This window comes from Somniosus microcephalus, unplaced genomic scaffold, assembly GCF_052327205.1.
Source record: "Somniosus microcephalus isolate GS21.2 unplaced genomic scaffold, FLI_Smic_1.0 unresolved_chr4, whole genome shotgun sequence".
Taxonomy (NCBI): Eukaryota; Metazoa; Chordata; class Chondrichthyes; order Squaliformes; family Somniosidae; genus Somniosus; species Somniosus microcephalus.
In genome coordinates this window covers 50,048,335-50,063,699 of record NW_028225182.1, presented here as the reverse complement: position 1 = coordinate 50,063,699, position 15,365 = coordinate 50,048,335, and the positions used below count along the sequence as shown (strand labels likewise).

General features: G+C 52.7%; 1 protein-coding gene and 1 long non-coding RNA gene across 5 annotated transcripts in view; one reads left to right on the top strand and one right to left on the bottom strand.

Moving 5' to 3' along the window:
* The window catches only part of LOC147091066 (sperm-egg fusion protein TMEM95-like), a 49,371-nt gene that overhangs the window by 22,808 nt on the left and 11,198 nt on the right, over positions 1-15,365 (bottom strand). For 3 of the 4 annotated variants that reach the window (XM_085977531.1, XM_085977529.1, XM_085977528.1), the window contains one exon: positions 15,102-15,182. In XM_085977531.1, coding sequence (XP_085833657.1) covers positions 15,102-15,182 — 81 coding nt within the window. Of the gene's footprint in view, positions 1-7,968; positions 8,057-15,101; positions 15,183-15,365 lie in introns of all 4 variants that reach the window. The other variant, XM_085977530.1, reaches the window with a different exon arrangement.
* LOC147091067 (uncharacterized) overlaps positions 1-15,365 on the top strand; it is a 50,700-nt gene that overhangs the window by 33,887 nt on the left and 1,448 nt on the right. Inside the window, exon 2 of the long non-coding RNA XR_015075368.1 lies at positions 7,058-7,252. This is a non-coding gene — a long non-coding RNA (uncharacterized LOC147091067). The remainder of the gene's footprint in view (positions 1-7,057; positions 7,253-15,365) is intronic.

Below are 15,365 nucleotides of genomic sequence, written 5' to 3'. Positions count from 1 at the left end.
GCAGGTACAGCACGGGATAGATACAGAGTAAAGCTCCCTCTACACGGTCCCATCAAACACTCCCAGGGCAGGTACAGCACGGATTAGATACAGAGTAAAGCTCCCTCTACACGGTCCCATCAAACATTCCCAGGGCAGGTACAGCACGGGTTAGATACAGAGTAAAGCTCCCTCTACACTGTCCCATCACACACTCCCAGGGCAGGTACAGCACAGGTTACATACAGAGTAAAGCTCCCTCTACACTGTCCCATCACACACTCCCAGGGCAGGTACAGCACGGGTTAGATACAGAGTAAAGCTCCCTCTACACTGTCCCATCAAACACTCCCAGGGCAGGTACAGCACAGGTTACATACAGAGTAAAGCTCCCTCCACACTGTCCCATCAAACACTCCCAGGGCAGGTGGAGCATGGGTTAAATACAGAGTAAAGCTCCCTCTACACTGTCCCATCACACACTCCCAGGGCAGGTACAGCATGGGTTAGATACAGAGTAAATCTCCCTCTACACTGTCCCATCAAACACTCCCACGGCAGGTACAGCATGGGTTAGATACAGAGTAAAGCTCCCTCTACACTGTCCCATCACACACTCCCAGGGCAGGTGGAGCATGGGTTAGATACAGAGTAAAGCTCCATCTACACTGTCCCATCAAACACTCCCAGGGCAGGTACAGCACGGGTTAGATACAGTGTAAAGCTCCCTCTACACTGTCCCATCAAACACTCCCAGGGCAGGTACAGCACGGGTTAGATACAGAGTAAAGCACCCTCTATACTGTCCCATCAAACACTCCCAGGGCAGGTACAGCACAAGTTAGATACAGAGTAATGCTCCCTCTACACTGTCCGATCAAACACTCCCAGGGCAGGTACAGCACAGGTTAGATACAGAGTAAAGCTCCCTCTGTGCTGTCCCATCAAACACTCCCAGGGCAGGTACAGCACGGGTTAGATGCAGAGTAAAGCTCCCTCTACACTGCCCCATCAAACACTCCCAGGGCAGGTAAAGCACGGGTTAGATACAGAGTAAAGCTCCCTCTACACTGTCCCATCACACACTCCCAGGGCAGGTACAGCACGGGTTAGGTACAGAGTAAATCTCCCTCTGCATTATCCTTTCAAACACTCCCAGGGCAGGTACAGCACGGGTTAGATACAGAGTAAATCTCCCTCTGCACTGTCCCATCAAACACTCCCAGGGCAGGTACAGCACGGGTTAGATACAGAGTAAAACTCCTCTACACTGTCCCATCAAACACTCCCAGGGCAGGTACAGCATGGGTTAGATACAGAGTAAAGCTCTCTCTACACTGTCCCATCAAACACTCCCGGGGCAGGTACAGCACGGGTTAGATACAGAGTAAAGCTCCCTCTACACTGTCCCATCAAACACTCGCAGGGCAGGTACAGCACGGGTTAGATACAGAGTAAAGCTCCCTCTACACTGTCCCATCAAACACTCCCAGGGCAGGTGGAGCACGGGTTAGATACAGAGTAAAGCTCCCTCTACACTGTCCCATCAAACACTCCCAGGGCAGGTGGAGCACGGGATCGATACAGAGTAAAGCTCCCTCTACACTGTCCCATCACACACTCCCAGGGCAGGTGGAGCACGGGTTAGATACAGAGTAAAGCTCCCTCTACACTGTCCCATCACACACTCCCAGGGCAGGTACAGCACGGGATAGATACAGAGTAAAGCTCCCTCTACACGGTCCCATCAAACACTCCCAGGGCAGGTACAGCACGGATTAGATACAGAGTAAAGCTCCCTCTACACGGTCCCATCAAACATTCCCAGGGCAGGTACAGCACGGGTTAGATACAGAGTAAAGCTCCCTCTACACTGTCCCATCACACACTCCCAGGGCAGGTACAGCACAGGTTACATACAGAGTAAAGCTCCCTCTACACTGTCCCATCACACACTCCCAGGGCAGTTACAGCACGGGTTAGATACAGAGTAAAGCTCCCTCTACACTGTCCCATCAAACACTCCCAGGGCAGGTACAGCACAGGTTACATACAGAGTAAAGCTCCCTCCACACTGTCCCATCAAACACTCCCAGGGCAGGTGGAGCATGGGTTAAATACAGAGTAAAGCTCCCTCTACACTGTCCCATCACACACTCCCAGGGCAGGTACAGCATGGGTTAGATACAGAGTAAATCTCCCTCTACACTGTCCCATCAAACACTCTCACGGCAGGTACAGCATGGGTTAGATACAGAGTAAAGCTCCCTCTACACTGTCCCATCACACACTCCCAGGGCAGGTGGAGCATGGGTTAGATACAGAGTAAAGCTCCATCTACACTGTCCCATCAAACACTCCCAGGGCAGGTACAGCACGGGTTAGATACAGAGTAAAGCTCCCTCTACACTGTCCCATCAAACACTCCCAGGGCAGGTACAGCACGGGTTAGATACAGAGTAAAGCACCCTCTATACTGTCCCATCAAACACTCCCAGGGCAGGTACAGCACAAGTTAGATACAGAGTAATGCTCCCTCTACACTGTCCGATCAAACACTCCCAGGGCAGGTACAGCACAGGTTAGATACAGAGTAAAGCTCCCTCTGTGCTGTCCCATCAAACACTCCCAGGGCAGGTACAGCACGGGTTAGATGCAGAGTAAAGCTCCCTCTACACTGCACCATCAAACACTCCCAGGGCAGGTAAAGCACGGGTTAGATACAGAGTAAAGCTCCCTCTACACTGTCCCATCACACACTCCCAGGGCAGGTACAGCACGGGTTAGGTACAGAGTAAATCTCCCTCTGCATTATCCTATCAAACACTCCCAGGGCAGGTACAGCACGGGTTAGATACAGAGTAAATCTCCCTCTGCACTGTCCCATCAAACACTCCCAGGGCAGGTACAGCACGGGTTAGATACAGAGTAAAACTCCTCTACACTGTCCCATCAAACACTCCCAGGGCAGGTACAGCATGGGTTAGATACAGAGTAAAGCTCTCTCTACACTGTCCCATCAAACACTCCCGGGGCAGGTACAGCACGGGTTAGATACAGAGTAAAGCTCCCTCTACACTGTCCCATCAAACACTCCCAGGGCAGGTACAGCACGGGTTAGATACAGAGTAAAGCTCCCTCTACACTGTCCCATCAAACACTCCCAGGGCAGGTGGAGCACGGGTTAGATACAGAGTAAAGCTCCCTCTACACTGTCCCATCAAACACTCCCAGGGCAGGTGGAGCACGGGATCGATACAGAGTAAAGCTCCCTCTATACTGTCCCATCACACACTCCCAGGGCAGGTGGAGCACGGGTTCGATACAGAGTAAAGCTCCCTCTACACTGTCCCATCACACACTCCCAGGGCAGGTACAGCACGGGATAGATACAGAGTAAAGCTCCCTCTACACGGTCCCATCAAACACTCCCAGGGCAGGTACAGCACGGATTAGATACAGAGTAAAGCTCCCTCTACACGGTCCCATCAAACATTCCCAGGGCAGGTACAGCACGGGTTAGATACAGAGTAAAGCTCCCTCTACACTGTCCCATCACACACTCCCAGGGCAGGTACAGCACAGGTTACATACAGAGTAAAGCTCCCTCCACACTGTCCCATCAAACACTCCCAGGGCAGGTGGAGCATGGGTTAAATACAGAGTAAAGCTCCCTCTACACTGTCCCATCACACACTCCCAGGGCAGGTACAGCATGGGTTAGATACAGAGTAAATCTCCCTCTACACTGTCCCATCAAACACTCCCAGGGCAGGTACAGCACGGGTTAGATACAGAGTAATTCTCCCTCTACACTGTCCCATCAAACACTCCCAGGGCAGGTACAGCACGGGTTAGATACAGAGTAAAGCTCTCTCTACACTGTCCCATCAAACACTCCCAGGGCAGGTGCAGCAGGTGTTAGATACAGAGTAAAGCTCTCTCTACACTGTCGCATCAAACACTCCCAGGGCAGGTACAGCACGGGTTAGATACAGAGTAAAGCTCCCTCTACACTGTCCCATCAAACACTCCCGGGGCAGGTACAGCATGGGTTAGATACAGAGTAAATCTCCCTCTACACTGTCCCATCAAACACTCCCAGGGCAGGTACAGCACGGGTTAGATACAGAGTAAATCTCCCTCTACACTGTCCCATCAAACACTCCCAGGGCAGGTACAGCACGGGTTAGATACAGAGTAAAGCTCTCTCTACACTGTCCCATCAAACACTCCCAGGGCAGGTACAGCATGTGTTAGATACAGAGTAAAGCTCTCTCTACACTGTCGCATCAAACACTCCCAGGGCAGGTACAGCACGGGTTAGATACAGAGTAAAGCTCCCTCTACACTGTCCCATCAAACACTCCCGGGGCAGGTGCAGCACGGGTTAGATACAGAGTAAAGCTCCCTCTACACTGCCCCACCAAACACTCCCAGGGCAGGTACAGCACGGGTTAGATACAGAGTAAAGCTCCCTCTACACTGTCCCATCAAACACTCCCAGGGCAGGTGGAGCATGGGTTAGATACAGGGTAAAGCTCCCTCTACACTGTCCCATCGAACACTCCCAGGGCAGGTACAGCACGGGTTAGATACAGAGTAAAGCTCCCTCTACACTGTCCCCATCACACACTCCCAGGGCAGGTGGAGCATGGGTTAGATACAGAGTAAAGCTCCCTCTGCACTGTCCCATCAAACACTCCCAGGGCAGGTACAGCACGGGTTAGATACAGAGTAAAGCTCCCTCTACACTGTCCCATCAAACACTCCCAGGGCAGGTGGAGCATGGGTTAGATACAGAGTAAAGCTCCCTCTACACTGTCCCATCAAACACTCCCAGGGCAGGTACAGCACGGGTTAGATACAGAGTAAAGCTCCCTCTACACTGTCCCATCAAACACTCCCAGGGCAGGTACAGCACAGGGTTAGATACAGAGTAAAGCTCCCTCTACACTGTCCCATCAAACACTCCCAGGGCAGGTACAGCACGGGTTAGATACAGAGTAAAGCTCCCTCTACACTGCCCCATCAAACACTCCCAGGGCAGGTACAGCGCGGGTTAGATACAGAGTAAAGCTCCCTCTACACTGTCCCATCAAACACTCCCAGGGCAGGTACAGCGCGGGTTAGATACAGAGTAAAGCTCCCTCTGCACTGTCCCATCACACACTCCCAGGGCAGGTACAGCACGGGTTAGATACAGAGTAAAGCTCCCTCTACACTGTCCCATCACACACTCCCAGGGCAGGTACAGCACGGGTTAGATACAGAGTAAAGCTCCCTCTACACTGTCCCATCAAACACTCCCACGGCAGGTACAGCATGGGTTAGATACAGAGTAAAGCTCCCTCTACACTGTCCCATTACACACTCCCAGGGCAGGTGGAGCATGGGTTAGATACAGAGTAAAGCTCCATCTACACTGTCCCATCAAACACTCCCAGGGCAGGTACAGCACGGGTTAGATACAGAGTAAAGCTCCCTCTACACTGTCCCATCAAACACTCCCAGGGCAGGTACAGCACGGGTTAGATACAGAGTAAAGCACCCTCTATACTGTCCCATCAAACACTCCCAGGGCAGGTACAGCACAAGTTAGATACAGAGTAATGCTCCCTCTACACTGTCCGATCAAACACTCCCAGGGCAGGTACAGCACAGGTTAGATACAGAGTAAAGCTCCCTCTACACTGTCCCATCAAACACTCCCAGGGCAGGTACTGCACGGGTTAGATACAGAGTAAAGCTCCCTCTACACTGTCCCATCAAACACTCCCAGGGCAGGTACAGCACGGGTTAGATACAGAGTAAAGCTCCCTCTACACTGCCCCATCAAACACTCCCAGGGCAGGTAAAGCACGGGTTAGATACAGAGTAAAGCTCCCTCTACACTGTCCCATCACACACTCCCAGGGCAGGTGCAGCACGGGTTAGATACAGAGTAAATCTCCCTCTGCACTATCCTATCAAACACTCCCAGGGCAGGTACAGCACGGGTTAGATACAGAGTAAATCTCCCTCTACACTGTCCCATCATACACTCCCAGGGCAGGTACAGCACGGGTTAGATACAGAGTAAAACTCCTCTACACTGTCCCATCAAACACTCCCAGGGCAGGTACAGCATGGGTTAGATACAGAGTAAAGCTCTCTCTACACTGTCCCATCAAACACTCCCGGGGCAGGTACAGCACGGGTTAGATACAGAGTAAAGCTCCCTCTACACTGTCCCATCAAACACTCCCAGGGCAGGTACAGCACGGGTTAGATACAGAGTAAAGCTCCCTCTACACTGTCCCATCAAACACTCCCAGGGCAGGTACAGCACGGGGTTAGATACAGCGTAAAGCTCCCTCTACACTGTCCCATCAAACACACCCAGGGCAGGTACAGCCCGGGTTAGATACAGAGTAAAGCTCCCTCTATACTGTCTCATCACACACTCCCAGGGCAGGTGCAGCACGGGTTAGATACAGAGTAAAGCTCGCTCTACACTGTCCCATCAAACACACCCAGGGCAGGCACAGCACGGGTTAGATACAGAGTAAAGCTCCCTCTACACTGTCCCGTCAATATGCCTCAGCCCAACCTCAGGCGAGTACCTCCATTCCTCCAGTCTGACAGTGTTCCGTGTCCCACATCACCTGTACTGAAATGGATTGCCACCTTTGTGCCCATTACCAGTAACTACAGGACTGGGACTGGCTAAACTCGTTCCCACATAACTCTGACAGCTCCGGTCGATATGCGACTCCAGTCCCATGCTCCACCTGGATGACTTATAACTGCGCTCCCAGGTGGGCCTCGCAAAACACTCAGTTGTATCAAACTACAATCCAGTGGTTCAGGAAGAAGGCCCACCACCTTCTCAGGGCAACCAGGGGATGGGCAATAAATGCCGGCCTTTACCAGCATCCCGAGAGTTTATTTTGAAATTGCAGCACCTCGACTAATGGTCTGTTTAACATCAGTTAACTCAGCACAGGTCGGGCTTGAACCCGGAGCCTTCCCGGTTTGTATGGGTGTTTTTAATTCACTGTCATCAGTTTAATATGTTTTTTTAATTCATTCACAGGGTGTGGGCGTCGCTGGCAAGGCTGGCATTATTGCCCATTCCCTAATTGCCCTCGAGAAGGTGGTAGTGAGCCGCCTTCTTGAACCGCTGCAGTCCGTGTGGTGAAGGTGCTCCCACAGTGCTGTTAGGGAGGGAGTTCCAGGATTTTGACCCAGCGACGATGAAGGAACGGCGATATATTTCCAAGTCAGGAAGGTGTGTGACTTGGAGGGGAACTTGGAGGTGGTGGTGTTCCCATGCGCCTGCTCCCCTTGTCCTTCTAGGTGGAAGAGGTCGCGGGTTTGGGAGGTGCTGCCGAAGAAGCCTTGGCGAGTTGCTGCAGTGCATCTTGTAGATGGTGCACACTGCAGCCACGGTGCGCTGGTGGTGGAGGAAGTGAATGTTTAAGGTGGTGGATGGGGTGCCGATCAAGCGGGGCTGCTTTGTCCTGGATGGTGTCGAGCTTCTTGAGTGTTGTTGGAGCTGCACTCATCCAGACAAGTGGAGAGTATTCCATCACACTCCTGACTTGTGCCTTGTAGATGGTGGAAAGGCTTTGGGGAATCAGGAGGTGAGACACTCGCCGTGGAATACCCAGCCTCTGACCTGCTCTTGTAGCCACAGTGCGTTTGGCCTTCTCGTTCCCCCCACCCCCCATTTTTCTTGGGGTGAATCTAAACAACATGTTATATATTAGGGAGGGAGGGAGAGAAGGACGATTCAGAGGTAGTTCATCATAATTGCATTGAAGGGAAGCTGGATAAACACTCGAGGGAGAAAGGGATAGAAGGATACGTTGATGGGGTGAGATGAAGAAGGGCGGGAGGAGGCTCGTGTGGAACATAAACACTGGCACGGAGCAGTGGGGCCGAATGGCCTGTTTCTGGGCTGTATATTCTAGGTAATTCTTTGATAATCTTTCTTGAACTTACTCAAAATAAAGTGTCACAAAACCGATCAAGAGCGAACCTGCCGAAAGACCGACAATCAGATAAATGGACTCGTTCAGATCTAACCTGTCTGTTGGAAGAACAAGATGAATTATCAGAATTAGCGACTCTTGCTGCACAGAGAGAGGCCATTCGGCCCATCGTGCCTGTGATAGAGCCTATCCAATTAGTCCCACTCCCCACCACAACACCCCCTCCCCTCCCCACCCCCCCCAGCCCTGCTCTCTCCCCATCGCCCCAAGCCAAAGCTTCCCGAGTGCCTTGGTCAATGCGAGTCTGGCGATGAATGTTGGACTGTGTGGGGGAGGGCGTTGGAGGCATGACCAGTCCTGCCTTCACCTGACGTCCCGCGGATGCCGTGTTGGGCAGCGTGGGAGCCCCGGATGATTAGCTCGGGGGGGGGACACTGAAGCCTCTATTGCTGCCCTAAGATCATCTTGCCCCCCCCCCCTCGCTGCCTGCCTGCCGTGTCCCCCTGATCTGTGTGGGGGGGTGGGGGAGGGTGCGAGGTGTCGGCTCCATCAGGCAATGCTCCCTGTAATTTGATATTTGGGTGTGTGGCTCCACAGGACCATTGGTCAGGAGCCAGATCCTGGGCTAGAGGCTGAGCTTAAAGGATTTATTTTAAGTTACCTTGTGGGCCAGGGATGCTTTTCCAGGCCTTGGGCCTCCCTTGCCCCGGGCTAACCCCCTCCCCTGCCGATCCCTGTCCAGATCCTTCTCTCCCACTCCCGATCCCTTCCCAAATCCTTCTCTCCCCCTCCCGATCTCTTCCCAGATCCTTCTCTCTTCCCTCACGATCTCTGCCCAGATCCTTCTCTCTGTAAAGTCTGTGAGTTGTATAGTGAAGTAATACACAGGCTACAAGAGTAACTTAAACAGGACTTTACTATTCGAAGGTCAGGGCGAATCTGCCCAATAAATTCTGCCACAGCACTTATAGACCGTTGTGGTCACCGTCGGTATTACAGTATACAGCAGCCAGGATAAAGTAGTGCCACACCTAAAATAGTTCTCTTAAAGGTGGACGGTTACATACAATAGTTCTCTTAAAGGTAGAACAGTTACATACACTACAATCCTCCCTTTTTAGCTTACAACATACTTATTCCCCATTAACATAACATCATAACATATCCAACTTCATGTTACAACAGTTCACAGAGGTAGTCTCTGCGGAAACAGTTCACAGATTCAGTCTCTGCGGGAAACAGTTCACAGATTCAGTCTCTGATCTTCTTGACTCGGTCCGGACCACGCCTCCGTGGTGTAGTCGGGTCACCTTGCTAGAGGGACTCATCCCATAGTCCTTCCCTAGACTTAACAGTTTACTTCCATCACTTCTGAACTAGCATTGCTGACTTTTTAAAACAAACAAAAAACAGTTGGATTGCCTTGGGAAATTTTCCTACTTTCCCACTGATTTGGCTCCGTTCGGGGGACCACGTGTGTGATCGGGTAGAGGTAATAATGGTTCAGATGGTTATCATCTTCTGCTTCGTCTTTTCCTTTTTTGCTTCTTGGAGACTCTCGGGGCTCCATTGTCAGCTGCCAGCTGTAACGCCACCATCTCCCTATGTTCCTTAGACTTTAAGTGATTCATCCTGATTTCGGCACTTTGGGAGTTCTCGGCACAAGCTGGGCAGACCAGGTCCTCGTAATATTCAGTGTCACTCAACAGATCATGGTAATATTCGGTGTCGTCCTGAGCTAGGCCCGCGAGAGGGTCTTCTATTTCCTCCTTACCCAGCTGGACGTTAGCCGACTTTTGTTCCAAATCCCGACATCTGTCCTGAAGAGACTTCATCATGCGTTCAGATTCATCCCGCTTTTTCTGGGCTTCCTGCAAGTCTTTTACTAATGACCTCATTTGTGATTTCAATACTTCAACTTCATTCGGAGATTGATTGATCGGGCTATTCAATCCCTCTACTGAAGTAGCTGTTTCAGTATTCTGTTGTTCTACATTGCTGTGCGTCAGCGTACTTTTGACATCCAAGGGCTGTTCTGCTGCAGACTTCTCAGTCTGGGTTTCCACCTCAGCTCTTCCAATGACTTTTGAGAGCTCCCTTCCCCTTGAAGATTGAGGCTCGTATTTAAGTTTTTCCCATTTTAGAGTTTTATCCCTCAGCATATGAATGAGTTGGCTGACTGTTAACTCTTCTGCCATCATCCCTTTTCCATTAACTACAGGGCTGTTTATAACCTTGCCCTGGAGGAGTTGGCTGACTGTTAACTCTTCTGTCCTCATCCCTTTTCCATTAGCTGCAGGGCTGTTTAGAACCTTGTCCTGGGGCTCCTTTGCTGCTTCTACTTCGCCATCGTCCGCAGCCCCCATCATTCGAATTTCCACAAATGAATCGTCCGGTGATGCTGCACCCAACTTCAGTAGGAGCTCGGAAGTCATGTCGACCAACTCAGCTTTTTCTGCCTGCAACCTGCTAACCAGCGCCTTCAGTTGCGGCACATCTTGTTCCACCGGATTGGAGCACGCCCCTTCAGAAGCCGAATCAGCTTTGATTCGTTTGGCCTCCTCGTGCAGACGGTTTGTGTGCTCCTGCTCCCTTTTCTTCCCCAGCTGCTTCTGTTGTCTTTCCAGATTCTCCCATTCGGTATCATAGAACTTTTTCATTGCTTTCATCTCTTGCTCGAGACGGCAATTCAATTGTTCTAATTGCTGTCGTAATCTGAAATAAGTTTGCGTTCGAGCTCGATGTTCCTCAGTAATATATATGTCTGTAACTTGAACAGACTCAGAATTCTCTGTCAAGCTATGTTGTTGTTGTTCAGAGGAATTCTGTTCTGAAACTTTGTTCTCTTCTGGAGCATAAGCCTTTAGGCCCACATTCGTTCTACCAACCTTAGTCAGCAAGTTCATTTTAGACTTGTCTTTCATGCTTGGGCTGGTCTTATCGTCATCCGTTTCAGAGTCTGAGCTGATTGTCTGCCCCGAGTCCTCACTCGTTATTGCTTTGAGGTAGTGCCATTCCATGTCTATTTTCTTGATCCACTCCCGTCCTAGAAGTGGTGGTCCTCCCTCAGGTAGTACGTATAAGTCCATTCCGGGGTGTTCTTTGCCCCTGTCTCTCACCTTGACTCTTATCTTTCCCATGGGGTATACTTTATGCCCCGTGTATGTCTGCAATACGAACTTGGTATCTCTCAAGGGTATATGTGAGAATAGCCGGTTGTAATCCCTTCGATTTATGATGGATAGGGCTGACCCAGTGTCTAATTCCATTCTCACTTGGACTCCGGCTATTTTTAGCATGACCCAGATAGTTTGTAGGTCAGCTTCCTTACTCACATTATGAATTCTCAGACTACCCAGTTCCTGGCCGCTTGGGTCTGAGTCCGAATTCTGTTCATCTGAACTCTTCTCAACCACCTTGTGTACTTTGTTGTACCTTTCCTGTGATGGTTTTTTTTTGGTTGTTGGTCTTCTTCCCTGACCGGCATACTTTGGCTATGTGACCCAGTTTGCCACATTTCCTACAGTCCTGGTTTTTAAACCAGCATTGGTTCTGGTCGTGTGTTGTCTTCCCACAACGATAACATTTCGTTGCACCCGAAGTAATTTGATCCACACTGAGGACCGTTGCCTTCAGCTGCATTTCCGCAGTTCCTTTCGCTGCGGCTTCGTGTGATGCTGCAATAAGGACAGCCCTATCCAGTGTAAGGTCGTTCTCTTCGAGCAGTCGCTTTTGCGTTCCTTCCTTCGACAACCCGCACACGAACTTGTCTCGCAATGCCTCTGTCAGGTTCCTCCAAACTGGCAGTATTTCGCTAGCCTACGCAGCTCGACCAAGTACTCCGCGTTGCTTTCCTCTTTCCGTTGCGTTCTCGCATAAAATTTGAATCGTTCCGCCAACATCAGCGGTGTGGGGTTCAAGTGATCCTTCAGAACAGCAACAATATTATCGAAGGTTTGATCCGCCGGTTTAAGTGGTGCTAGAAGATGCTTTAATAGCCCGTATGTCTTCGCCCCCATCGAGTTTAGCAAGGTTATAGCTTTATCATCATCCTCTATTTTATTGGCCTCACAATATATCTCAATGCGTTCTACATACGTGGCCCAATCTTCTACCTCGGAATCGAAATCGTTGATGTTACCACGCTTAGGCATCTTCACCTCCCTGATAAACAACAACGAAATATTTCTTTAACTCTCTTTTTGTTTCAAGATGGCGGTTTCCCCGCGCTTATCTTCTTTCCCTTCAAGGTGGCGGTTTCCCCGCGCTTATCTTCTTTCCCCGCCCCTTTCAAAATGGCGGTTCCCGCTTCTGTCTTTTTCTCCGCCTCCTGGCGGCTTCCCGCGGTTTCCCGCGCTTATCTTCTTTCCCCGCCCCTTTCAAAATGGCGGTTCCCGCTTTTCTTCCCCTGGCGGGAGGGGTAAGCTTTCCCCTCGGGCGACGGCCGCTGGCTTTCGGGGTTCGCAGCCTGCTCTTCGGCTTCAGCGCATTCCCTTCTCTCAGCCGGGCAGCCGGTGCTGGGTACAACCCGTTGGCGGCGAACAGTTTCAGCCACTGGCTGGATCTCGCTCAGCCTTCCTCGCTCGGGCTCTGTCTCTCCCGCTCGCTCGGTTCTCGCTCGCTCTCTCTCGGGCTCTGTCTCTCCCGTTCGCGCGGCTCTCGCTCGGGCTCTGTCTCTCTCGCTCGCTCTCTCTCGGGCTCTGTCTCTCCCATTCGCGCGGCTCTCGCTCGGGCTCTGTCTCTCCCGCTCGCGCGGCTCTCAATCGCGCCTCCCAGCCCTCTCGCAGTCCGGTGCTTCCCTCCCCGGCTGCGGCTGAGTTCTCCGCGATTTATTTATTTTATCTCTTCCCGCGCCTTACGATCCGGTCGCAGCGCTTCGTGGCCTCAGTCACTGTCTGGCCTTTTTCACCCCAATCGCGCCTCCCAGCTTCTCGCAGTCCGGTGCTTTCCTCCCCGGCTGTGGCTGAGTTCTCCGTGGCTTATTTATTTGTATATCTTCCCGCGCCTTACGATCCCGGTCGCAGCGCCTCGTGGTCGCGGTATTTGTCCGGCCTTTTTCGCCGTCGCGGTCTAGTCGTCTCACGACGCTCCCCAGCCCGCTTGTACCGCGGCTTCTGCTCCACGCTGCCCCAGTCTCAGCGCCTCTGGGCCCGACTTCTGTCCGGCTCCTTTCCCCCTCGACCGTGGTCGAGTGCACCGCCCTTATCCTCCGTTTATTTGTTTCTATTTTCCCTTTACTCACAGTCACCGTGGCCGACTTGCTTCTCGTGTTGATCGGCTCACTCACCACCGTGGCAGAAGGGACAATCCGTGCCTGTTGCTGATGGAAGACTTCGTGTTTGAAATCTTCCTCCTTTCTTGGTCTGCAGACTCGAGTTTTCTCTCAGCAAAACGACGAGGGCGGGTGCCTCTTCTCGACGCTCGTTTACTTCTTCAGAAGTATTGTTGCCGCAGGGTAAGATCGAACTCGTCGCCACTGTAAAGTCTGTGAGTTGTATAGCGAAGTAATACACAGACTACAAGAGTAACTTAAACAGGACTTTACTATTCGAAGGTCAGGGCGAATCTGCCCAATAAACTCTGCCACAGCACTTATATACCGGTGTGGTCACCGTCGGTATTACAGTATACAGCAGCCAGGATAAAGTAGTGCCACACCTAAAATAGTTCTCTTAAAGGTGGACGGTTACATACACTACACTCTCCCCCTCCCGATCCCTGCCCAGATCCTTCTCCTCACTCCCGGTCCCTGCCCAGATCCTTCTCTCCCCTCCCGATCCCTGCCCAGATCCTTCTCCTCCCTCACTATCCCTGCCCAGATCTTTCTCTCCTCCCTCCCGATCCCTGCCCAGGTCCTTCTCTCCCCCTCCCGATCCCTGCCCAGATCCTTCTCTCCTCCTCCCGATCCATGCCCAGATCCTTCTCTCCCCCTCCCGATCCCTGCCCAGATCCTTCTCTCCTCCCTCCCGATCCCTGCCCAGGTCCTTCTCCTCCCTCACTATCCCTGCCCAGATCCTTCTCTCCCCCTCCCGATCCCTGCCCAGATCCTTCTCTCCTCCCTCACTATCCCTGCCCAGATCCTTCTCTCCCCCTCCCGATCCCTGCCCAGATCCTTCTCTCCTCCCTCACTATCCCTGCCCAGATCTTTCTCTCCTCCCTCCCGATCCCTGCCCAGATCCTTCTCTCCTCCCTCCCGATCCATGCCCAGATCCTTCTCTCCCCCTCCCGATCCCTGCCCAGATCCTTCTCCTCCCTCACTATCCCTGCCCAGATCCTTCTCCTCCCTCACTATCCCTGCCCAGATCCTTCTCCTCCCTCACTATCCCTGCCCAGATCCTTCTCCTCCCTCACTATCCCTGCCCAGATCCTTCTCCTCCCTCACTATCGCTGCCCAGATCCTTCTCCTCCTGCCGATCCCTGCCCAGATCCTTCTCCTCCTCCCGATCCCTGCCCAGATCCTTCTCTCTCCCTCCCGATCCCTTCACAGATCCTTTGCTCCTCCCTCCCAATCCCTGCCCAGATCCTTCTCTCCCACTCCCAATCCTTGCCCAGATCCTTCTCCTCCCTCCCGATCCCTGCCCAGTTCCTTCTCTCCTCCCTCCCGATCCCTGCTCAGATCCTTCTCTCCTCCCTCCCGATCCCTGCCCAGATCCTTCTCTCCTCCCTCCCGATCCCTGCTCAGATCCTTCTCTCCTCCTTCCCGATCCCTGCCCAGATCCTTCTCCCCTCCCTCCTAGAAAGCTCCCACTCCTGATTCCTGCCCGAGATCCTTCTCCTGAACCGTGCCGACTGTCTACCCACCTGCTCCCCGATCTTTCCACGGGCTTCCCTCCCTCACCTCTCCACTGGCGTCCGAGGGAGTGTTCACACGGGCCTCCAGATGCCTGAACCCTCCGGCCAGCCAAGGTGGTCAATCTGGCCGGAGGGAGGGGGCATCTGGAGGCTGCAGTCTATCGGGCGGGACCCTGCGGAGTTTTATTCAGACAAGGCGCCCCCCCCGACGCCGCTAAGATCGGCAGGGCCTCCACATCCGATTAGCGGGCACCCCCGCCCCCATCCCCCGCCCAGGCGATGCCGTTTCCCGGCTGTTCGGGGAAATGGCGTCTCCGCGCCTCGTCCAGCGACGGGGAGGGGGTCACTCACCCGGCCAGCACCTCTTCATGCTCCAGCAGTTGACGTCCACCTCCAGGCACATGGTGCAGTTAATAACCTTCGTGGAGAATCCTGCACGGAGACGGAACGCAGCAGATCAAAGACCAGAAACCGCGGGGGGCAAATCCTAATGCCGAGCTGCCGGACCTCCCCCCAACCCCCCCGACTATCCGATCGACGGTCTGCGCTGGACCGGAGGACGGGAAACCAAGCCCAGCAAGCGGGGGGGGGGGGGGAACGCTCAGCCGGTCAGGG